This window comes from Poecile atricapillus, chromosome 15 (genome assembly GCF_030490865.1).
Source record: "Poecile atricapillus isolate bPoeAtr1 chromosome 15, bPoeAtr1.hap1, whole genome shotgun sequence".
Classification (NCBI taxonomy): Eukaryota; Metazoa; Chordata; class Aves; order Passeriformes; family Paridae; genus Poecile; species Poecile atricapillus.
In genome coordinates, this window is record NC_081263.1 from 4,593,007 (window position 1) to 4,618,860 (window position 25,854).

At 43.0% G+C, this 25,854-nt stretch overlaps 1 protein-coding gene across 1 annotated transcript in view; it reads left to right on the forward strand.

Annotated features, from left to right (window-relative positions):
• CDH4 (cadherin 4) overlaps window positions 1-25,854 on the forward strand; it is a 413,499-nt gene that overhangs the window by 225,224 nt on the left and 162,421 nt on the right. Inside the window, exon 3 of the mRNA XM_058850685.1 lies at window positions 22,534-22,757. Coding sequence (XP_058706668.1) covers window positions 22,534-22,757 — 224 coding nt within the window. The remainder of the gene's footprint in view (window positions 1-22,533; window positions 22,758-25,854) is intronic.

Below are 25,854 nucleotides of genomic sequence, written 5' to 3' on the forward strand. Positions count from 1 at the left end.
TCTGAGAAAAAATATTTTGAAATAAATTAACTAGAAGATGCTGCAGCTTAAATGAGTACAACAGCAAAAGCAAAGGCAGGTACTCTCAAATCTTCAGCAGATAATTGCTGTATAAATAAATGGCAGCAGAGGAGGGGAAATTTGAGGTATTTCAGAAATAGAAATGGAAATGGGTCAGTTAAAGGAAGAATGTTTAAAAGCTGAAACAACACCAGGTCCTTGGACTGAGAGCAAAGACTGACTTATCCATGCCCCTAGGAAAGTTACAAAATGGATGAGAAAGAGTTGGTGTTAGAAGATGGTGTAGTCACACTTTTAATCATAACCATCTGTACTAGGTAAATTTATGAAAGTTTTAAAGACAGCAGGTGAGTCAGCATAGCAGTAGCTCAAATCAGAAAGTACAAATCAGAAAAAAAAAAAAAAACCTAGAAAGTACAGGGTTTGTTTTTGATTTTTTTTTAATGAGTTACACCACAAGATTTTGTTGGGAGTGGTGACTACTCAATTAAAAAAATGCTTTCAACTGCTGCTATCTCTTCCCTCACTCACCTGTCCTGGTTTCAAGTCACATATGAGTAGAGAGAGCAGTTTTGCAGGTATTAAAACACACAACAGGTAAGAGAGTAAGGACTCTGCATCTGTGTATTTGCAGCTGCAGGTTTCCATGCTAGGATTCCAAGGTGAGCACAGGATGTGTTTTGTATTTTAATCTTCTCCAGGTGTCAGGCTGTTTGGGGCACAGCCTGGATCTTGTATTCTACCTTGGGGTCTGTTACCAGCATCTAACAAAGTAATGATAAACCATTAAATAATAAACAAAATACAGCATTTGTTGACCTGCTTGCTGCTCAGGTCTGTTTTGGAGCTCTATGTACAAAATGCTGTTGAGGAAAGTCCCAGGTTTCCCTGGCAGCTGGGAGGGAATGAGATCTGGCTGCCTTTTTATCTGTGGGAGTAATACAGGAGCAGTCCATGGATGGAAGGGCACTAGAAATGGCAGTGGCAGAGGCAGCAGCATTCCAGCATTCTGTCATCATTCCACCCCATGGAATCAGCAGTTGCCCACTGAACATTTTTTGCTTTCACTTAATATGAAGTGAAACCCATTGACAGAAGAGTGCAGGCCTCAGAGAGAGGAGCTGGATGGCACATGGAGGGTATTTCACACCAGTGCCTGCTGTGGGAGACATGGGAGTGAACTTGGGGAAGGAAGCAGCTTCTCTGAGCCTTTCTGGTCCTGGTGTCCAGCAAATGTCTGTGTAAGGTGGGCTCCCCTCTCAGCCCTCCTGCCTGGGTTTCCTCTTTCTTACCCGAGCTTGTGCAGTGCTGTTTAACCTGCTTTTCATTCCGTGTGCAAATGACCCTTTTGCAGCAATAATGACAAATCTCTGCCCGTGCTGTGGGAGTGCTGTGAAAACAAGCAAGGACAGCCTGCAAGACCAGCCTGCCTAGTCACTTCCCATTTTTATGGAGGCTGAGGGATAGAAGTTCTGCACCCTCAGCATGTTTAAGTGCCTCCAGGGGATGTTGTACAAAATCAGGTGAAATCCAGTCCTGGATGCTGATCATTTTTCCTGTTTTCCCTCTAAGGCACTCATCTGTATTGGCTGTTCCTTGCTGGATGCTGAGGGCATCCATTCCCCGGCTGCTGCAGCGCTGTGCCCCTGCTGCCGGGGAGCCCGGGCATGCAGCACTGCACCTGCAAGGACAAAGCTCAGCTCACCACTAAACTCGGACTAGAAAGACCTGGGAAGTGTGACCCTGTCAGATGTAACAGTGAGGGTACAGTTCCTACTGCCATCACTTGTGAGTGAGCTGTGAGACTCCATCATGCACCAGCACTCGTTAGCGGGGCTGAAAACTGGGTAAAATTGATGTTTTAGCTAAGTATGTTCCAACATACTTCAAAATCTTAAGAATTAATCAGTGAGTTGTCAGAGAGCTTCAGACTTATTACTTTTTAATAGCATTTTTTATTACTTGCTAATTATAAGGTGGAAAAGGTGTGAGGCACTGCTAGTATTATAGTTCCTTAAGTAAATTGGAGCAGAAGGTCACAATAAATTGAAAAGTTATTAAGTATGTACTTTGCTGAAGACATAATGCTTATCATTATAAAACACAGGAATACAGACACACTGGGTTTTTTTAATGTCCACAGATGGCACAAGCTAATTATTCTCATTTGTATAGCACCTTACACCTCTGTAGATTTTTTTCAGAATGTTGAAAAACAGATGATCACGTCTGTTTTTGTAGCTGTGTGAGAGTTTTTCATTAACAAGATCAGGCAGGACCATCTGTGTGTTCTAGTAAAAAGTTTACCACCAACAGTGAATTCAAAACTTTCAAACAATGGATGAATTCATAATTTGTCATGTGTAGATACAGAGCCTTGGCTGACAGCCCGTGCAGCTTAGGCACAGGTTCCTGAATTCATTTTCTTAGGGAGAAAATGCCAGTCATGTTCTGCTTTGCATTATTGACCAAAGGAGGTTTTTAGGTTTGTGCTTTTCATGTCAGTGCAGGCACTCTCCTGCTCCACCCACAGGCACCTCATTCAGCATTGTCACCAGAGAGGAGAGACCCCAAAGGATGCAGGTGGAGCATCTTTCCCTCCCCTCTGTGCACAGAAATGTGGGAAGCAGCCAGGAAATCGAAGGGAGGGTGCAGAGGTAGGTTTTTACAGGGATTGTGTGATTTCTGCTCTCCCACAGAGCCCAGCAGGACAGGCAGGTCCACACCCAGCCTGCCCTGCACAGTGTAACTTCATCCTCGAGGAGCTGATGGAACACAGCAGTGCTGGATACAGCTGATGATGGGACACAGTAGAGTTTGGGATTGTGTGCTGAGTGACTGAGTGTGGCCCTTCTACTCTTCTCATGCCATTTCACTCTGCCTCAGCCTTCTTACAGTGCCTGGCTGCCTCCCCCAGTTCCCTTCCCTTGGGCTCAGTGCTTGGAGGCAGCCTCACAACTGCATGCAGGGCTTTGTGCAACACAGATCCCAGCTGCTCTCCATTCCACTGCCCCCAAAATGTGGCAAATGCCCTAAAAACAAGGCACTGGTGAAGCAAACCCCTGGTCCAGAGTTGTTCTGCAGAAGGGGTGGTTCCATGGGGCACAGCCAGGCTGGGGAGATGGAGCTCAACACAGGAAGTTGTTTGGAAAGGACGAAATGTTGAAAACAGATGGGGGCAGAAATGTCTGGGTATTTAAATTTAATTTTGTCACTTGTAATTTCTGTTGGACACAGCCTGGAGCATGGAATGGGTGCTTGACAAGCACTCAGGAAATCAGTGATTTCTAACCCTGAGCACTATCAACTTTCCCAGTGTAAGCTCTGGCTCGTGTGCCTCCCATGTGAAGTTGTCAGCGCTCGCTCGGAGGTTGTGAGGCTCGTTAGCTATGGATGGATATCGCTCGTTAGAGGTAGAAATGCATCTTGTCTTTCCAAGGGAAACATTAACAATTCCACTCTGCAAATTAAGGGGTTCATTTAAGTCTCTTCCAACATTCCCATGAAAAATTGTGGCTGGTACACGTGTCCTCAGCCAGCCCTGTTTTCGCTGGAGCGCACCAGTCAGAGAGGGCTTCATCTCGGAGTGTGGTTCTTTTAATGAGACTTTGCCTTTGTGTCTGACATAATTCATGTACCTGGGAGCCCGCTCAGGTGGGATTTTCAGAATTCACTGCTTGGGCTAATTTCAGGTTTAGTTTTACTGAGAAACTTAAAACCTACCCCAGGCTAAAGTGGGGAGCTGCTGGCATCCCCACAGCCAGTGTGGGAAGAATAATCTGATGCTGCTTGCAGTGTTTTGCAGTTTGTCAGCTGTTTTTTTCTTGGATGATCCATTAAACTTTCCCCCTTCTCAAGTTCCCAATTTTGCAGAGAAGGAATGGTGATGCTTTTGTATCACAGAAAAGCTTTTCCGAGTTGTAATTAATGACTGACATGTTTGGGTGTTCGGGGAGGAAATCTCCCTTGAATTATTGCTTTGTGAGATTATTGTTTTTAGAATGGCATGTGAAAAATTTCTTCAAATATATTTCATCTTCTCCTGGTATCTTTCATCTTCCTTGTTCTTATGTCCAAAATGTAATTATAAAATGTTCCCTTAGGAAATAAAAATTTTAAGTGGACTCTTTCAAGCCATATTTTAAATTTCGGAGGGAGGGGTAGGGGATGCAACTGTTGCTTCTTTTATTTCCTGATTTGTGCTGCAGTGCTATTGAGCAGCTGCAGTTATAGACACCAGAGAAGTAGGAGCTGTACCAAATAAACATTTTAAATATAGTAGATTGTAATACATTTTACTACTCCAGCACCCAACCCCAAAACAATGATGAAATGATTCATTTATTGGCTGGCACATGCTTCTGTTTTAAAAAACAAAACCTCTAAAAATAATAACCAGAACATTTAGATGCATTATTCTCCAAGCATGGAGGATACAAGAGCTCATTTTCAGATTCTGCCATATTTGAAATACACAACCAACAAAACTTCAGGCTATAATAATGCTTCCTACAGCTTGGGATTTTTAGATCCATATACAAAAGGTGCTTTGCTACACATTTTTGTCTCGCCCTGTGTCTGCATTTTTAATGATAGGTGTATTTCCAGCTAGCACTCAGCTTCCTGCTTTCTCATTAAAAGCAAACCAAGGACAGACCAAGGGTTATGGTGAGGAGAGGTGTCACAGGAAGAAACTGAGAGAAACCCATCCCAATTTGATACTTCTCTGTTACAGCCTGAAAGGTGTTTTTAACCAAAGTATCATTCCTGTAGTTACACTGAAGCATAATTGAGAATTGTTTTGGGGACTATGATCTTTGGTATTTTAAATTAATTAAAGGAAAGCTGTTTATCTGTGCCTGTATCCTCACTGGACAAAAGACCTCTGGTTCTTTCTAAGTGAGGTTCCCAAGCCTCACACTTGTGCTGTAAATGATCAATAGCCTGGTAATGAGCGAGCTCTGTGCCTCCACTAGAGCTGGGAACATTGCTATGGGTGGGATGGCTTTAACTCAGTATTGTGGGATGATAAACTACCTTTTAATAGAACATTAACATTAATCTAAACAAGATTAGTGGAGCAAAGCATTGCACGAATAAGCTTGCTCAATTAAAACAGATGGTCTTCCATGCTGAATCCCATTATGTTCCCCAAGCCTCCCTTGCATTCCCACACACTCGGGCGTGAGCTCCCTCCTTCCAGTGGCTCCCAGTGTGGCACATACAAATGTGCTCAGCTTTGTGCCACAGCACTCGTTCTATCATCTTCTACTCCGAGAGCTCCTCAGGATTTCATATTTATCAAGTTATTTCTGAATGATTAACACAAGATCTTTACATTTTCTTCTAATTACACATCTGTCATTAATCTTCACTATTTCTTTTGCCCCCAGCGTTTTAGAGAAGGTGGAGAGTGATAGGATTCAGCAATTAGGATCAGCTGTAAGCATGATTAAGGCTGTCTAAAACCTTAGAAAGGAGAAGAAAAAAAAATCTAAGACTGTGGCAACACTAATGTGTAGTGTTAGCCAAAATTAATGATCAAACATTGCATCTTAGCATCTTAATATTGTCTCAAGCAAAATGGCTTTACATTTGGAAGTAACACACATTCACAATCTAATCACTGTTTTTTCCCCCAGACAAGCTTTTACTGTTCATTACTAGAAGAAACAGAGTTTTGTTGCTTCCATAATTATTTTTTTTCCAGGGTAGAAGCACAGCAAACTATTCACATGTATTAGGAGGCCTTAAGCTTTTCAAATTTTTCTTAAAATTAATTGCTTTAAAGAAACCTCTTAAGGAGTAATTCATCTCTAGAGCAAACCTTTCAGTTCAAACCAGCCAAATTAAAAGGTGGCGTAAACAGGCATGATTTGACCTTGTGTACCCACACACACCCTGCCTTGCTGCTAAGACAGAAGAGAATGTTTTAGTAATCTAGCTAGAACCAAGCAGAATAAATCACTAAATACAGTGTAAAGGCTTGGAGCAAGCAGGATGTAACAACAGGGTTACCTCTCTGTCCTTTGCTTACCCGAGAGTATTCTTTGTAGACCTGATCCTCCTTTGGCCCTCATTTGCCAGATGAAGAGTGCCAGAAAAATGGCCTGAATTCCAAATTAATGGAGATGAACCCTGCTTAGGAGGCTGCAGTGTAGCTGCCTGAGAGTCCTCTGGATGTTCATGGTTTAGAGTGGCCCTGAATCAACCAGGGCTGGGCTGGCTCCTCTCTGTTCTCTGGCAGAGCAGGTAGACTTTCAAAAGATCAGTAATGCTTTGCTTGCCAAATGATGTGAGTCCATAACAAGTACGATTTAGGCCAGCCCAGGACCTTCATCTCCCTTTTAAATATTGACTTGAAATCCAGACAATGGATAATGCCCAATGGAACCAAGATTTTCAAGACAGTCACAACCAAACATTGGGATGAGAGGCTGGAGAGGGCACAAGCACTTTCTGTGGCTGTTCTGTGGGGTGCTGCGCAGTAGGTAAATAAAATTCATTAATCCTTTAGTTGATTTCCTGCCTTGTCTGAGGTACTTAGCACTGCTCATTTCGAAGCTCCCTTTCAAAACCAGAGTGGTTTTCCTCTGCCCAGAATCAGAGGCGTGACTTTTGGGAAGGAACTAAACCATTGCCAAAGGAATGGCTGTCTGTGCTGAGTTTCAGGTGTGAATTAGTTTTTGTGGAAATACTGTCTGGAGAGCCAGTCTGCCTGGTGGATGTCAATCTGAATTTGGAAATCACCCCCACAGGGTGAACAGAGGCTGTTAATTATTGGTAGAGACTGGAAGCTGGTTGATGGATATGTACACCACTGCTTAGTCACTGTGACTTAAATGTAAATGAAATTTAATGTGAAATTATATATGATTGACAAGCCATTAACTGTGGTCTTAAACCAGTTAATATGCTGGTAGGAGTGTCAGCTTTTCATTTTTTGGGTTTCCATGGCTGGATTTTCCAGAAACAAGAGCCTCAGGTGTCTCTAGCCTGTACACCAGCTTTCCAGTAAAGATAAATGAACAGTAAATCACAGGAGAAAGGAGGAGGTGTTTCAGCCAGGAAAGTCTGTTCCAGAGGATAAGCTTTCTACCCTAAAAGCTCATAAAGTTTGCGTGATAAGGGGCAGCTCATGAAGAAAAACCCATTTGGTTCCTGGTAACAGGGGCTTGGTGCATGCCATCAATCACTGCCAAAAGGCAGCGGTGCCACGTGAGGACGAGGTGTGGGAAGCGAGCAGCAGAGCCATCCCTCACCGATCCCTCCTGCACCAACTGAGCAGAGCAGAGCAGGATATTGATCCTTTGCTCCTTAAGCATCCAGAAATAACAGAAATAATGTAATATTCCCCTCCACAGGGGCATTGTGTGGCGCAGACGCCCAAGCGGCCGCCTCAGCACGGGACAGTGTTTTAAAGAAGACATTCTGTATTTTTCATTCCGAAGCTGCTGGTTGGGTGGATCTTGCCCAGATGGCTGCATTGCTCCCCTGTACCTTTCCATTTCACACCTCCAGTCCCTTTGGCGCTGCAGGGAGTGGTTTGCAAGCCAGGGCAGCTGCAGGTGGGTGCCAGGCAGGTGTCCTGGCCAGGGGCACACTGACCATGTCAGCACTGTGCCCATCCCTGGGCAGCGCTGGACGCTCCTGGGGCACTGCCAGGACCTCATCTTCACCACGTGGGAGCAATGTCCACAGAGTTTTGGGAGGTGCATCCACAGGGAGAGTCCTGCAGAGAGAAAGGATGTGCCTGTGGCAAGCAGGTTCAACATGGTCACTTCTGTTTGATTTTTTATAGACATTTAGGAAAACATAAAGTTAACTGATACAGGTCAGGTGTGGCTGGTTCAGTGGAGCTCAGTGTCTGTCCCTCCTTCTGTGTAATGACCTGGTTGGGAGTGGCTGGTGAAGTTTTGATGGCATTTTATTTTTTATGGAGTAGAAATGTTGTTGTATTGGAACTGCAGAGGATTCCTCATGGGTAGTTTCTCTTTTCTTTGCTGGCTTTTCTTGTTACTTTTCCTATTTGCCCAGTGGTCTGGGTGAGCTATTCATGCTTTTTGCTTTAAAGGTCAGAAATACCATTAAAACTGCATGAATTATGGACCCTATATTATACTTTTGTTTCTTACTTCAACTTCCCCCAGGTTTTCTGTTGAAAAAAGGTAGTAGGTGGTTAATTTTAGCAGACATTTAGGGGGCTGAAAGCTTTTGTTTTGATTAATTCAGGTATAGCACCAGTTCATAGACATGGAATTGCTGCTTGATGTACCATTTATTGCCAATATCCACATAGAACAAGAGGAAAATTTAGGACAATTTCATATTTCCAGGACAGTTTCAGGAAACCTGTGCCAGTCTCCATCATACAATCTGTTATGAGGTCAATTCACTGGTAATATTGCGGACATTAAAGGCAAAAAAGAAGAAAAATTTCCCATGTAGGCTGAGTCAATAATATGAGCCATCCCTATAAATGAGTATTTTAATTGGTTTATTGGAGTCTATTCATGCAAGTAGATTTTGTAGAATATCCTACTTCTTATATAAAGGAACTCTTTTTTTTTTGTTCTTTGGATGGTTGCTGGTCATTTTTTTCTTCCTTATCACATTGTAGAAAAGTAATGTGATTACTGAACAACTTGAATTAATTGGAAAAACTGAGATAAACAAGTGCCCATTCTCTCTCATCTTTGCATATTAGCTTAAATTGAGACCTGATCCAGGATGAATAATTAAATAGTAAAAATTAAAACTTGTGGACATTGCACTACAGTACAAATGAGCACTTGTTCTGTGCCAAGACTTATTTTAGTATTTAGAATAAACCTGAGGGTGTAATTTCGTTCCTAACGAAGTGTTTACACTGAGCTAGACATCCCTGACAGTGGTAGCTGACAGTCCTTACTGAGGCCTGCTCTGGAAAAAACTGCAAATGTGTGACTGCAAAGTGTTGAAGTGCTGCTCCCTGTGTTGGTAACAGGACACAAGAGCCAGGGCTGTGTCCTCGTGGGGTCGGTGCCAGCTCTGCCCTTCACATCTGCACAGCAATTTTCAGGATCACCTCATTCTAATCCCACTGCCCCGAGCAGAGACACCTCCCAGCTTGCTCAAAAAACCCCACCCAGTCCAGCCCTGATATCTGTGTAGGTCATAAAAAAAGTGGGGATTAAGGTTTGGTAGGAATTCCTTCAATACCCTATTTCATCTCATTTGGTTAACCTTTAAAAGATACCAGCCAGTCCATGTTTCTTTTACAACCCATCAATCAATAAACAAAAAATAAAATTGCAGCCCTCATAACTGACTTTTGTCTCTTCAAATGGCCTGACTTTTTGTTTTCAGCTTAAAGCTCTCACAGCTGAGCTGGTGTGAAAGGGGAGCAGACGGCCTGATGACGGGCACTTCTGAGATCACTTCCATGGAATATGGGATTTTTAATCATGTTTCCCCTAGCACTCGCCTCAGAATGATAAGTAGTGGATGTCAGTGTGGATTTGGAAGAAGAGAAGGTATCTGTTTACATGCAAAACTTTTTAATTAAAAAACAGATATGGAGCCAAGATATTTCTCGCATTCCTATTGCTCTACCTGGAGGGTTTGTTGGTCTGCAGATGGTTCAGCACAGAAGTCGTGCTCTGTGCTGACACTGGGGGAGGGAAAACACAGCTATCAGCCCTTTTTGCCTTCCAATTTCAGCAGTTCAGACATCTGGGGCAATTTCTGGTTTTCATCATATTCCCAAAACTCCTTTGCTGTGAGTTGGACAGGATTCTGCCTAAATGCTTGGACCTGAGGTGCCCAGTGGGTGTCTTGGGCTGGCAGAGATGACATCTGCTGGTCCTCCTGGACAGTCTGTGTAGGACCACTGAACACTTTGAGAAGCCTCAGCCATTCAATAGAAACATTAGGACATTTCCAGAAATAGTTTCCAGCCTTTTTGTAAACTGGGGAGAAAGGTGGGTTGGGTTTGTCACATCCATTTTTTTTTATTATTTTTTTTTACAAAATTAGTTTTGATGGGTGATGTGGAGGCAGAGAAATCTGAAGTTTGCAAGTGGTATTTATTTTTTTATTGCACTCTGTGTTGTGGTGGTAGTTGTTCAATTGCAGAAATTTAAAAGTCATTTCTGAATCAACTTATTCACAGAAAGATCAAGAATTTTCTCAGAAAAAAAAAAAAAAGATAAAAAACCCAAAAAATCCCCAAACAAAACAAAGAACCAAACACAAACCACCAGAAAATATAGCAAAAAAAAAAAAAAGTCTGAGTATGAAAGCTTTGAACAATTGCATTCCTGACTGTGTTATTCTTACCCAGGGGAGGAACAGTGTTTTATTCTTCAGGTGCTGAGGAAGTGCCACCCCAGGGGGGTGCTTTAAAATGAGGGCACCTGACCACTGGAACTGGCTCAGCACCCCCAAAGAGCCCCTGGGGGTACTGAGGGGGCTGCAGTAATGAGGGATTTTTTCCTGTTGCCACACTGGTTTGCATTAAGAGCAGCAGTCAGTTTTATACTCTTATTTTCTTTAGGAGTTTATTGTTATAAAAAGAAACTTCTTAATTTCATACTGTTCATGAAATCAGGTGCAGGCTTGCCTGCTAATCAGTGGTTTCAGTGGTGCTTTTACTTCATCTAAGATTTCATTATAGGGATTTCCTTAATAAAGGCCATATGCATATTTTAAGTATGTTTTTGTACTATTTTTAGAAAGAGCTTTCAGTTTGTAGTTAATAGTGCAGAAAAATATCTAGGTGGATAAAACATACAAATATAATAGTTACAAGATCTACTCATAATTAAAACCCAAGGGGAGTGAAGACAAGCAATAAATCAGTGTTTGTATGAAGCAGATGTTGTCTATTTTGGGCAGTGGGGGAACTCCATGTGGCCCTCAGAGGTGAGGCTGAGACTGTGGACAGTAAAATCTGCTTTTCCAGCAGCAGCTGTTTGTGTCGTGTGCCAGAGCTCAGACACTTGTGCCATTTGCTGCTCTCCAGCCTGAAGGTGGGCTCACTTCAGCTGTCTGCAGCTGGATGGTTTATGGGGCTTGGGTGTTTTAGAAGGTTTAAAATGGAGAAAGAAAGGGTTTTTAAGGGAGAATCCACCCAGACTGTGGGATGCTGCTGAAGAATCACATCTGCATCAAAGCACAATGTGTGTTGTAAGCATTTTGCAAAACCAAATATGCTTTAAAAGCAAAATGGGGAAAAAAGCCATGATATAGCCAGGCTGATGCTATCTGCTCTCAGGAGCAATTTGATCATAACCCTCTTTATATCAGCCTCTTCCGCTGCTGAAGTTCCCAACCTTAAAATGAATTTGTTCTGAGACTACTCACTGGGGGATCTAAGCCAGTCCTCACTATCACTGACACGTGTTTAATGACCTTTTGCTGCTGGTCTTACCCAGAACATCTGAGGAATCCTACTGCTAATTGTTGTATTATTATTGTTGTTGTTTGCTTCCCCTGCAGCTCTGGGGCAAGTGGCACTGGCACTGCTGGGGCTGGAGCTGGCTCATCCATCCCACATCAGCTCCCTGCTCTCCATTCCCTCTCAAAATTTGGGAGGAATGTGAGGCAAGGTGGGCTCAGCCCGACCGCCGGCTTCGCACGCGGGCTGCTGCCCATAGGTGGTAAAATGCAAATTTTATTGTGGCAAGACAATATTTTCCTTTTGGATTCTGGGTTTTGTGTGCTTTTGGAAAGCATTTGGCAGCCACAGCAAGTATGTTTACAAAAAGAGCAGAACTGGTAAAGTTCAGGTTCGTGTTTGGATTCAGCCCCAGCAAACTGAAGCTGAAGCTGTGCCAGACGTTTGAAGCTGCCAGACGACAGTTCATCTCAAACAGAAAGCTGAAGAGGGGGAAAGAAATTTGTCAAATGTATTCCATGTGGAATTTCAGGCAATTTAATTTGATTCACTACACTCTGAAATGTCTTGGACTTCCCTATTGTTTCTTTACTTTAACACTAAATTTGATACCTTCTGGGATCTTCAGTGCTTTGTGCTGCATTTGTCACGTTCTCTAATGTACGGGCTTCAGTCTCTCTCGGTTTTAATTGAAGGGATTGAAGGGACTGAGCCCTGCAAAAGTGCTCCATGAAATTTAAGGTTGCTAGTTTAATCTTGAAAATTGTTTTTCAGGCAAGGGGACAACTTTTCTTTTGGACACCACTGTGGTAAGAAGGTCCAGAGGGGATGAATGTAAAAGAGAAAAGGGAGAGTTTCAGTAAACCTCATCCCTGTGACTCCATCAGTGGCAGCAGCAGCAGCAGCCAAGCTCTGGCTGTGGGGATGCTGTGGTCAGGACATGTTCCAGGGTGGCTGCAGAGGCCAGAAGATTCTGTTTGGGTCAGTGATGACCACCACCAAACTGCCTGGATCCGTGTTTTATTGTGGTTTTGCTTTTCCAGTTAATTTCCTGCTCTGTGGGTGAAATTCCTGTGGAGTCAGTGGACTGGGAGCCCAGCCCTGGGCAGGATCCTCTGGCTCTCTGCAGCCTGGCAGCCCTGACACTGGCCAGTGTTTGTTACCCCCACAAGTGCAGTTTGGGCACCAAGGCCACTTGCTCTCCTCCTGCTCCCTCTGATCAAGTGCCAGAAACAGAACCCAGAGCCTCCATCTGTAAATAAAACTCCCTGTATTTGTCCAAATGTCAAAGCACTTGAGCCCACCAGGAACCAAACAGTGTTTTATTTTACATAGTATTAATTTTTCTTGAAACCTGCAGATGTGTGTAGGTTGTAGCTGAAGGGAAAGGACTGCTCCTGCTTTTTGTGCTGGCAGAAGAGCAGAGGTGCACAGCAGCTGCAAGTTAAATATAGCTACCCTGCCTTGACTCTTCCAGATAACAAAGTCTTCCATTTCTAATATTCTTGCCTGAAACATCTGTTCATTTACTGCATTGAGATCTGACTCCCTGGATCAGCGTGTGTTCACACTCGAGCCAGGCTGAGGAAGATGAGAACACTCAGCCCCAAAGTTGACAGTGTTTACACACAAGTCAAGTCCCTGAGGAGTTCAGTGTCTTTACTGCTGTGTCTGATTTTTATTTTTTTTTCCCCTGACATGTGCAGCCTCTGTTTCTAGGTGTTGAGAGTTTGTTTGTTTGAAGAGTGTGAGCAGAGAGAAGCCCGAGGCTGTCTGACACAGCTGCAGTTGGAGCATCTCTTTCAACTCCTTTTCCTAGGCTGCAAATGGCCTCTGCTCACTTTTTTTTTTCCCTTGCTAAAAATCTTCCTGCAGCTCTCGATGTCTTCCTAGTACACTTCTGGCAAGTTGAAAAGAGATCTGTGACAGAGAGGAAAGCCCCCCAAGGCCAGCAGGTCGCTGGCAGTGGTGGCTGTGGCTGTGCAGGAGCTGTGTGTCCCTGCCCACTTCCCACCAGTGCTCCCAGTGTGGGAAGGTGCCTGTTACCAGCAGGGCTGGGCTCTCTACTCTGCCCAGGAGGGCTCCAAGCCTCACATGGGGATTGTCTCCAGCACAGTCCCAGCCTCCCAATGGCTCCTTCCAGGGATGCTCCTGCCCACAGGTGTGATGGGTGAGCAGCTGTTAGAGCCCAGAGATTGCCCTACCATTACACTGACTCCACCCTTTGTAATTAGCACACCAAGCTTCCATAAAACCTGCACTTCTTCCTCAAGAAATGCATAGTGGTGTTTAAAGTCTTTTCCCACACAGGTAGTTTGACAAACATGAGAGTGTTGTGGAGATCATTAGTGCTAAGAGTAAAACCTCGAAATAAAGTGCCCTGGGATTTATGTACTCTGTGCTGGTAATAATAATTAGAACATATCCTACTGCACGTAACTCCCACAACTTGCACTTTGCTCTGAAGCTGGGAAACTCATTGATTAATCCATGGGGTCAATCAGTCCATCTTGTTTGGAGAGTTAGTCTCTGGTGTGTACCAGGACCAAGAGTGAAACAGGTTTATTTACTGCTGCTTAATCAGAGAACCCAAAGTCTCCTGTAGAGTGGTGAGAGGTTTGTTTCTACTTAGCCTTTAATTGCAAAATGATCTCATTAGTGCCATAGTGAATCTCAGTACTATCCTACAGACGTGTGAAATTTCAAGAACAAAGAACAAAAATGGTTGCCTGTAAAAACTCAGCATCTGCCACAAAGTGTGGTGCAGTTGGTATTGGCAGGATAACCCAAACCAGGCTTCTCTTTGTTGGCCTTTTAATCTGGAGCTGGAGCATCAGCTGCACATCCCAGTGGCTTTCTGTCTACATTGCTGTTAAAAACAGAGGAGAATGTCCTGCTGAGACTGTTAGGAAAGGTTTTAATCCAAAGATAAAGATGCTGATAACAACATGGAAATCAACAGCAGAGTTACTGTGGTGTTTACCAAAAACCGCAATCCTCCGAGTTATCCCAGCAGAGAACTTTGGACCTTGTAAGTGTCCTTCTGTCTTCAGGCCCTGGCCTGTGTGATAATTAACTGTTCCTGAGATGCCTCAGTAAGGCCAAGGCACAGTGAGTGGATCTCAAGTGGGCAGTGAAATCCCAAATAAAGCAATCCTTGCCAAAGCAGGTGCTGGAAACCTGGAGGTGAGGCTGCGTGGTCACAGCAAAGCCCTGAGCAGGAGAATGTGGAAAGCAATGAGAAAGGTCTTTAACATGAGCACCAACAGATGCTGGTTCATGTTTCTGTGCTGAAGAAAATGCTTGAATGTGAGTCCACATCCTGCAAATCCAATTCAAACTCGCTGCCCTTTGAAAGCTGGGTAGCATCTCTACACCTTTTTGGCAGGAATCTGCTGGATTGAATGTAGAAAATCGGGGATAAAAAGACTCCTCTTAAACCAATGCTAAATACCAGAAAGAGAATAGAAGGGAATATTCCCTTTACTAATACTTGTTTCTAATCAGATAAAAATAAGTGACAGTGTAGGAAGAATCTCTCTACTAACTGCCAGAACATGTCGATTTATCAAATTTTTCTACCGTTGCTCTTTTTTTGAGCTCGCCTCGGAGCTGACAGTGTATGTTTTACAGTGCAGCAAGGTAGATTGATTGATCCTAAATAGAAAAGCCTTTGGGGTCTCAAGCTGATGTTTTAGCTTCAGAAAAAAACTGAGTAAAGCATGTTAATGTAGAGAAAGGAGCCTGGCTTAATTGGACCAACTCCTGGCTTGCTGAAAATTAATGGCTGGCTGGCTGTTGCCAGAGTGATTCATCTTTTCTATCATGTTCTATAGTCCTTCTCCCCAGGGGTCTGTACTCCCCTCCAATTCCAAACCAAAAGTGAAATACACTTCTTCATTTTTTTCTTCCTTAAAAACATGTATTTTAGTTGAATTGGCTTCCAGTAAATGAAAAATGGCACAGGTGGGAATATGAAGAAGGCACTCGGTGTCTAGGATTTAGATTTTTGTTTTGTTTGAATGGGATTTAGATTTTTTTAATGTACCCTTAACTCCTCATTGCCACTGGCTGTCTGCACACGTGACAGAGTGACTTTTTAAAGGATCCCGATTTGTCTGTTGAAATGTCTTGTTCCTTTTCTTTTTCTCTGACCATGGAAACAGAAATTCTGTGTAAGCAAGAGCTGATAAAAGTGAATATAAAGCTGGAAAAGGTATTGAAAGCATTTAGGTGGCTCTGGAAATGAAAAGATGACTTTTCCATGTAGTTCCATCAAGCCCACAGAAGTATTTCATATTTTTTAAATAAATGACTTGTGCACGAAAAAGCCTTTCCATTTTCCCCGTAAAACCTCCAGTCCTGGCTTTGTGGAAGCAAACCAGCTGCAGATGAACACGAGGCAGTCAGGAATTCAGTGGTGTGTGCCTAAAACCCACACGGATAATCTGATCGTGGAGGGGGTTGAGCTTTGGAACTTAGAGAGGGCAAATTCAAAATGTGCCTTTAAACATAAAATATTTCTGTGTCCCTTTTGAAATCTCTCTGAGTTTCTGCTGGAGGCAGATTGCTGCTCGTTTGCTGGTTCCAAGGTGTCACCAGTGGAGTGGCACGTGGAGCCATTTCCAACAAGCATGGAATAGGTTGGGAATGTCATGAATGTTGTATTATTGCATATTCTGAATAGGAGGATTCACTGCAACTGAAGATTACAAGAAGATAAATAAAGAAAGATTTTGTTTAACATAATTACATACGGTAAATTGTTATGGTAATTTGCTATGATTCCAGTAAGGCAAATATTAGCAGTCATAGCTCAGAGATCATAAATAATGCGCTGGAAAATTGGATGTAATGTTTCACATTGACCTGAGATTTAGGAAATGGGTAGAATTGCAGCAGATTTCTGTGCCATTAATTGCAAGAAAATAACATTAAGGACATGCTAAATCATGCTAAATGTTTTCGGCAGATGATAGACTGTGGGATACTTCATTAATTCTCCAAACTCATTCATTATATTTGTTTTTTACTCCAAGAAAACTTAATAAATAATCAATGCTTTGTGAAGCTGAGGGTGTGAGCATGCACATTTTTATATACATTCATATACCAACCAACATCCATCTATTTATTTCCTACAGTTTTTTGTATCAAAGCATTTTTTTAAACTGTATACTCTTAATCACTAGGGATGTGTTTATTAGTCTTTGAAACAGCTGTTTGAATTGCTGTTTTTACCTTTTACCAGAAGAGGTTGGTTCTCCCACGGTGCTATAAATATTAAATAAAGACACTAAGAGTTTATTAGTGTGATATCCTTTATGGGGACATGGTGGAAAATGTAACCTATAAAACTAGTAATGAGAGGATGAAAATTACACATTGTCTCCATCAGGTTTTACAGCCATCATTTTTTCCTATTTATGTGTTGTTTTTCTTGTAGAGGAGGAGAAGGGCTCCGAGCGTTTAATGAACTGCAGGAAGCAAATCTGGCTGTGTATTGTGTGATAGTGTGGGATTTACTGTAAGCAGGAGTGGGATAGAAACAGGAGACCAGGCTTAGATGTAGCATTGTGTGTAAGTGTGATGGCTCAAGTCAGTTTTAATTTCCACAAAACATTGAAACACCATCTCTGAGTTGTTCCAGAGTGGTTAAAATGCCTGTGATACCTGGATACATCCATCCTTTTAATGCAGAGAAACAAAACAGGACAAGAGGGAATGGCCTCAAGTTGCACCAGGGTTAGATATGAGAAGAAATTTCTTCATTGAAAGGATTGTCAAGCAGTAGAGCAGGCTACCCAGGGTAGTGATGGCATCCCCATCCCTGGAAATGCTCAAATAACATGCAGATGTGGTACTTGACATGGTTTAGGGGTGGACTCTGTGATCTGAGAGGTGATCTCTTCCAACCTTCATGATTCTACAATTCTGTTAAAATCCTCTTGCCTCCATTTCAGCATTTGCCTTTTGAGACAAGCTATCTCAGGCACAGAATAATTCCACCATGTATTTACATGTGCTCATGAGACTCCATTTCACACAACTGCAATAATTTGTGTGAGATCCCTTAAATTTTTCACCCTGTACTAATTTGGAAATGCCCAGTCATTTATAGGGATAAAGATCTGCCTCTGTTTGCTTTTTGAAAGTCCATCCTTCTAATTTTTCTGTCTTGTTCACTTGTATCTGGGTGGTGGAGGCAGTTTCCTGGCTGTTTGAATTCCAGGACTCAGATCCCAGCTTTTCTCCAGGTTTCCAGCGTGGCCATGGGGAATTCACTCAGCTGCAGTTGGTTCCCACTGCTGTAAAACAGTTTTCTCACAGAACCACACAGGGATTGCACAAACGTAAAGAAGGATGCCTCCAAAATGTAGCTGTGTAAAATTTTATGCTGTGTACTTATTTTGCCAAATAAATGCAGCTTCCCAACAAGGCACAGCACGCTCTGCTTCACATTAGCACTTAATGGAGAGCTCACTTTGCGAGGCTGTAATGTGCCCGTGCGTTTTTGTGGTTAACTGAATGGTTTCATGCCTGTTCTTGGGCAGCAGGAGCCTCTCCACACAGGACATGTTTGGGATTTTTTAATTTCTGGTGTGGTGACAGGCAGGGAGTGCTGGCCAGGACTGGACCCCCTGCAGAAGCCGGAGGAGATGGATGAGTGCAGACATTTGGGAGCGTCGGGCCAGAAGCGCCAGGGCAGGAATTCAAGTGATTTGCTCATGATCACACAGTGGGGACATTTCCGTGCATGCCGAGGGCTCTGCAGGTTACCCAGACATTTGAAATTCCCAAAGCCTGCAGTTAAGCCATCCTCACCTTAATGATGTTCACAGAAGGGCTGTGAGGGGCGGATTTGGCAGCTTAGGTTTGTCCCAGTGCAGCGGGTGAAAGGGAGCTGGTCAAGAGACACAACTTGAAAAGCAGATGGATCCTGCTGGAAATAGTGCTGTGTGTTTGCTGCTTTAAAGTTCATCAGGAAAGAAACATCTTTTTGCAGAGATAATCCTCAAAACCATGGGGAAAAACAGAGTCCTGAAGGGACACATATCCTGAACTGTAGGATGATGTCCTGCCAGGGGGTTTATCCTAATAAACGAGTATTATCCCTCCTGCTCTTGCAGCCCTATGCTGCTTGCCAGAGGGGGCACTTTTTAATGGACTAGGAGAAGTCAAAGGAAAATCCAGAAGGATAAGGCTAAAAGCAAATTCTTTGGTTTATACCATTTATAGTCCTATTAAATTCAGTATTTCTCTCAGACATTTGAGGGGCAAGAAGTTCAGTGTATTCAAACATCTTTCAAGATCCTGGCTTGAACATCTGACTCTGTCCAGCCAGCTTAACAAGCTAAATAATAAAAGGGAACAATGCAAAACTTGTTGAATTTTTTTTTCACCCTGTATCTTTTTTGAAGTAAAATAGCATTTTTTTTTTTTTCTCAGATGCCCAGCAGTTTGCTGCAGACTCCTGCAGCTTCTCTGCCCGCTGCTCGGTACCTGTTTCAGTTTATCAAATTGTTGTACTTCCTCCTTTCATAGAGAAGCAATTAAAAATGATGAGGGTAAAGGGTTAAACCTAAAAGCTTGCTAATGAGGGTGCCTTCTTGGTTTTCCTTTCATCAGGCATTAGATGCTGTTTTTAGCATAAGCTTTCGATAAGCTTCACTGAACATTTTTCCAGTGTATTTTTTTAAAAGTTGGGGTTTTTTTTTACCATCCTGTAAAAATGATAGATGTGTGACTCCGCTGTTTATCCAAAATCCTAATTACAGATGCTGCAGCTTTTGAATGTTAAATTTGTGCAGTGTTCTTTAGGCTTCAGACTGGTCAAAGAAAGATTGATTTGTGTCCACGGAGAGTTCTAAGTCTAGTAAACACAGACAATGTTTGTTTATTTATTTATTGCATTGTTTGAAAGTCAAGAGTTGCATCAACTGAAAATTACATAGATTTAGAGATTTCTAAAGGAGAAAAAGGGGAAAAAAACCCCAAAAGTTGTGTGCCATTGAATGAAATTTTAATTTCTGTCTCTACAAGAGCAAAGAGTAGGGGTAAGAGGTAGAATTTGAAAATATGGATGAGATTTCCTTTCCTTGAGTTATGCTATTCATAACTCAAGGAAATAACATATGTTATTCATAGAACAAAAGCGTTTTTGGTGTTTTTTTTCCTAAGCCTGTACACATATATTTGGGGAAAGTATTTAATATATAAATATACCTAAATGATATGTATAGATTATGTGGATCTTTGTGTGTGTATATGTGTGTGTGTGTATATATATATATATATAAAAGAGTGCAGCTCAGTAGTCTTGTAACATCCCAAGGACTCATTTTGAAAGGGCAGCAAAGAGGATGATTTTAGGATTTCTAATCACAGGAACATTTGGGTTAGAAAACACCTCCAAGATGCTGGAAGTGGGAGCAGCTCAGTTGCATTTCCAGTGTTTGCTGTGCTGTGTATGAGCAGTGTCTGCAGCTCCTCTGCCCAACAGAACCGAGCAGGGTCATCCCTGTGGGGCTGAAATCTCCTGCAGGGCTGCCCAGGTGAGCCAGGGCTCATTGCTGCTGTGCAGACTGACTGAAAACTGTGGAATCTTTGTGTCCTTGAAGCCTTTCTTGCAGTTCCTAAAGGCTCTTAGGAGAGGAGCTGGCTGTGCTCATGCCTTGCTGAGCATCCACCTACCTGTGCCACCTGAGAGGAACAATGTGGGACAGAGACGGTGCTTGTTTAAAAAAAAAACCAACAAAATCAGACTATTTCTCCCAGGATTTTCTCCGTCTCTAGTCAAGTTTGTTTTAAACTAATGGAAGTAATTAGCAAGTCACAGAGGGACTTTGTCTACGAGGTAGCCATTTTTAGATAATGGAGCATAAAAGTCGACACAGTGACATATGACACCAGAGCAGCATCTTGGAGCCACGAGCTGGGTCTTAAGCAGATGTTTAAGTACTTTGAATACTGAAATCACTGCATACACATATAGAAAGGGTTTGTTGTTTTTTTCTGCAGACTACCGGTACACTGTAGGGCTTTCTTTTAATCTCAATAAAATCAAAGTAAGCTCTGAAATATATATTTTTTTTTAATGTGCAGTCATTATCACTCCTTTCTCTCTTCTTTAAATGTCTTTCAGTGTGTGATGTGTGGGTACTTGGGGAGTAGGGATGGAACTTGAGTTTTACATGACCATTACACGGCAGCACTACAGGAGCTACAGGAGTACCGAGGTTCTAACACTGACCACGGTATTGAGCTGAAAATAAATAACATTTAGAAGTGAAGATGCACTTGATGTGTTCACATATATTTATTGTAGCTGTGAATGCAGAGGAGATTTGCAGAAGTTCCAGAGAAGTGAAGGTGATCTCCCAGCTGGGTGGTCCCAGAGGTCCAGGGTATCTCCCCACACAGGTCCCTGAGATTGTCCCAGTTCTTGTAGGTGCCAGCAAATTGTGTGTGTGCTTACCCTCATCCAGGGCTCTCAGGTTGTATCTATGTACTAGATAACTTTATCCATCTTATTTTTTATAAATCAATGTGTGACATTCACTGTTTGTGCCCAGCAGTTGCTGCAGCATTTGGTAGCACTTCCCACCACACACATAAAAATGTACCAGTGTGGTCTAAATAAATGCACAGCACAGAAAGCCTCTGTAGATGTACAGCTATGACACCATCACAGCACCCCTGTTATTGAGGGGTGCAGTTTGGTGAAGGAGGGGAAGTATTTTCCCTTTCTCTGCCACAGCCTGCTCCTCATTTCTCTGTACTTTGATGTGGCCAGGGGCTTTGACAGCCAGATGGGTTGAGCCATTTCCTGCCTGCTCTTTTCTTTCACCTGTGCCAGGGTTGGGATTTTTAAATTTAAATCCAAATTAGTCCTTGATTCAGCTCAGAGCAGCACTGCAGAGCTGTGGTTGGTACAGGAGGAAGGGACAGCTGGGGTACAAGTGTCCCAGAAGCTCCTCTCAGCCGGAGTGCTCTGCATCCCTTCTCCCAGCAGTCAGTCTGGGTCGGATCCATCTGACCCAGCCCTTCTGCAGGAATCAGGAGCCCACTGAGGCCCACCAGGGCTGGCCCAGCAGGTTCTCCTCATCTCGAGGTGGGCTGGAGCACCTCAGCATGAGAACCCATCTAACAGCCCAGGCTGGAGCGCTGTGCATCCATTCTCACTCACTTGAGATGTTTTTACGGGCACAATTTGTTTTCCTTCACCACATGTGTGTTCCGCCCCGTGGATTACTCAAATGGCAGAAAGTGCTTTGTTTCCTGTGTTATTAGCTGCAGGTTCAATTTCTATCAGATTTGTCAATTCTGTCATATAATAGGGTTGGGATTTTTTTCTGGTCTAATGTATGTGACATGTTTCATAATGCCAATAAAAATAGTTTTCAAACTAGACTGTGAAAGACTTTGACCAAAAAAAGGGTGAAAATAGAAATATCAGCGACTGGGGTGCTTCGATCTGACAAAGTAGGCTTTCAAATGACACGTTATGGTTTATGAAGCACAGTTTTATATTTCCTTTCTGCAGTAGCTGTAATATGTGAGGGGTTGGCCAAGGTGGGAATGCAGCTCAGGATGGGGGGTCCAGTTCCAGCAGCAGATGCATGCTCCAAAATGGCTTGAACTTTTATTTCTGTGTTAATTTTTTTTGTTGTTTTTATATTTCTGATAATGGAATTGTTATGGGCTTTTGAATTTCAGTTAAGAATGTGCAAATAGGCTATCTGGTAAGTAGGTTATTGAAGGGTTAGGGAAATGGAGAACATTTCCTGAAAAAAAATACCCACAGTGTGGGTAATAGACTCCAGTTGAATTTAAAAGATAATGGTGACAAGGGAGAAATCCACTTGTAGAAATGGGGAACAGCTGTGTTTGAGATCTAATGAAACTGTATCAAATACTTTAAAAATGGCTTACAACTTCTTCCCTGGGGAACAGAGATAAAGCACGAGAGCACTCCTGAAAGGTCGAAGAAACAGTTAAATCATTTCCTTGATGGTTATTAGAGATATAGAAGACATCAGTGAAAATTAAATGTCTGAAACTTGTATTTGATTGCTTTCCTTATCACTCCAATCTCACACATTTCTCCCATCTCTTCCTCTCTGTTCTAGTAAAATTTAATAACTGTGCCGGTAACAAGGGCGTGCGGTACGAAACCAACAGCCTGGACTTCAAGGTGAGGGCGGACGGGACCCTGTACGCTGCCCACCACCTGCAGGTGCCCTCCAAGCAGCTGATCCTGGTGGTGACCGCCTGGGACCCCCAGACCCTGGGCAGATGGGAGGCCATGGTCAGGTTTCTGGTGGCAGAGAAGTCCCAACACAACGGACACAAGGTCAGAGTTTTTTCAAAGCTCTTTTCCCTGCTTTGTTCTTCCTTTGCCCCAAAGTGTTTGTGTTGTCTGGTCTGTGCTTCATAAGGAATTGTCCAAGAAGGAGGTACCGTAAGCAACATCAAATTCCTTACAAACGATCCTTGAACATCTCTGACAGAAATTATTTAAGGTCTCCAGTGAGGGAAGTGTTCTCTACGTTCATATTCTGTATTTTTAACTGCACTTGTCTCTATCATACACTGCAGGTCATGTACATCACATTTGCACCTCAATGCTGATAATCTCTCTTGACTCCAAGTCAAACCAGCAGATGAAGGGTGAAGAGTCAAAGTCAACCATCTTCTTGATGGTTAAGTTCAGATTTCTTTTGTGACAGCGCAGGCCCGGAGTCACGCGCTGGCAGCTCTGCCCTGCTCCTCATCTCCCTGGTTTTCAGAGTTACTCTTGCGAGCAATCTGCACGGCCCTGCAGCTTCCAGAGCAGAGATTTGGGCTTCTTCCTTCCCTTGCAAGGACAGGGAGCGTTGCTGCTGCCTGATAAGGGACACGTGCCCACACACGGGGCAGGCTGCGGTGCCAACGTCCCCTCTGCTCGGTGCCAGCATCTTCCCTCGCCCACCCCGACAGAGAAAAGCCAGAGCCAGCCTTTCACTCCAAAGGGTACAGATGGTTTCTTTCTGCTTTAGTTCTGTACACACAGCTGAAAAGCAGGAGGGCTCCGTCCCTGCCCAGCAGTCTGAGAGCAGTGTTCCTTCAGTGAAATGTGCAGAGCCGCTGCAATTGGGGGCTGCTCCATGAAAACTCTCTGCTCTGCCCCTGGAGGAGCTGTCACTTTCCCACCTCTTCCGTATTTTTGGCAGCAGCCAAAATTTTCATTTTCAGTGTTAGTGTGGGATGAGGATCCTTTGCTACATGGAGTAAATGCAGTTATTTTCTCTGGTGCTGGCTCAAACAACGCAGTGCTGGGCTGTGTGGTGACATTTGGGCAGGTTTTGGCAGGGAATTGTTTCAAGAGCCTGATTTACTGCTGGATCTTGCAGAGTAAGGATGAAGGTGTGTGTCCTGGGAGCTGCCATGGCTCCTTCAGGGACAGGTGGGGTCTCTTGGCCATGGCTGTAATTTGCTTTAATGCACCACAGGAATGGTGCAGACAGCAAGAATCTATCATCCTCTGCTATCACCCTTTCTGCAGTGCTTGGACAGAGAGTGCAGGGCAGGATGGGGAAAGAAGGAGAGACTTCCTGTGTCAAGTTGTTAGAATTCCACCATGTAAATCTGTGCTATTTGGAAAAACTTTTGCCACATGTGAGACAAAAAGGAAAAAACTTGGACAGACTTAAATCTCTCACTTGCCCAGTGGGTTGACCCCTAAGGTTTTGCAGGGCTTAGGGTCGTATGAATACACTTCTGCTGCTCTTCAGTATAGCTTGGGCTTGTGCAAAATGTAATTAAGTCCTGTTTGTTATTGTGAACTCTATTTGCCATTTCTAACCAAAGAAATACTGCTGCCTTCTAAAAGTAATTAAATATTGAAGGAACAAAGTAAGATGTCTTATATAGTGCTTTAAATTTCTTCTCAGTCTAGCAGAAAAAAAACCTGAATAAGCACGCATTTCTGTTCTAGTAGAATATTTGGTCGGAAATTCATCTAATGTTAATGTAATCTGAACTCTGGATGAAAACAGAGAGAGCTAAGCTTCTTAAAATTCATATCTCTCCTTTCTAAAAGCCTTATTAGTTGTAGTTTGAGGCTGGAAAAATACAGAAAACAAGACTAATGACAAGGTCATAAGCAGTTTTATTGTGGGTCCCTATAGCAGGCATCTGACTTGTGTTTTATTTAAATGCCTGTGGTTTTTGCAAGCAAAATAATCCTTTGTTTACTAAAGAAATAAATATGATTATGAGATTATTTTTTAAAAATAATAGTGTTTGTGCTGAAAAAAGAACCCCAAACCTTACAATATCCATTTCAATATGTTTCAGGCCATGACCCTTATACATTTTGTGGCTTTTACTAGAAGCAGATTTCACATTTGGTTTTGTGTAGAATAATATGACTCAAGCAGAACTGTATATATATGTTTTTTAAAGACACTTCAGACTGTTTTGTTATACTCAGGATACAGAGATGGCAAACGTGGGAGAGAAAGGAGAAGGTGACCTGAGAGAGGGAGTGAGACCAGTTTTCTTCTGGTGCATCCATTTATTTCCATTTTACTTTGTAAATTTGTGACTGATTTTGCGAAAATGCTGAACAGCTCCCAGACATTATAACTGGCATGAAATTCAGTTACTGCACCTGCTGATCACTGTTTGCTGGCACCTACAGCACAAAATTTATTTTACCTTGTTCCTCCTCAGCTCCATGAGCAGCAGCCCTCAGCAGGAGCAGCCCCTCGTGACGGGGGGCTTGGTGCCCCTCAGAACCCTCTCTGAAAGGATGAATCAGAATTTAGTTTGTGATTATCCAGGGATTAAAACTGCATCAAAACCAGCCCTCCTAGAATGGCCATTATTAGACATTTGGTTTATTGTGGAGGTTATAATACATCAATGTTACAGGAATAAATGTTATAGGGGAAATCAATGGCTTTGGGATACTGGCTGAGGTTTTGGGGGGCCAGGAGTGAGCCTGCCTGCACAGTGGGGACCGTGGCTTGCTTTCCAGGAGAGCAGAGAGGATTAATCCATCAATAAATGATCCTTTGGGTCTGTGATCCTTTCTTGTCACAGGATGTGTGACTGAAAATCTGTGTAACAGGCTGGGAGAGCTTTGGTAGCAGCCAAGGGCTTCCAGGGCAGCAGATCATTTCTGCTTGGGACAGTCCTCCCCTGTGTGCTTCCACTGCAAAACCAGAAGGTTTTGTGTCCATACCTCAGCTCCCCCAGCTGAGCCTTGCTCCTGACACAACCTGACATTTTAATGGGGAGAGACCCAACACAGTGACAATTTCCCCTCTTTCAGTGCTGGCCTTACAAATGTGCTGATTGCTTTAGATGACTGAATAACCTGCCAGTTTTCAGTGAAAACCACTGTAATGAAAGAGTTCTAACTACAACATTAAAGTGTCATGCTAGTAGGGTGAAATGATAGA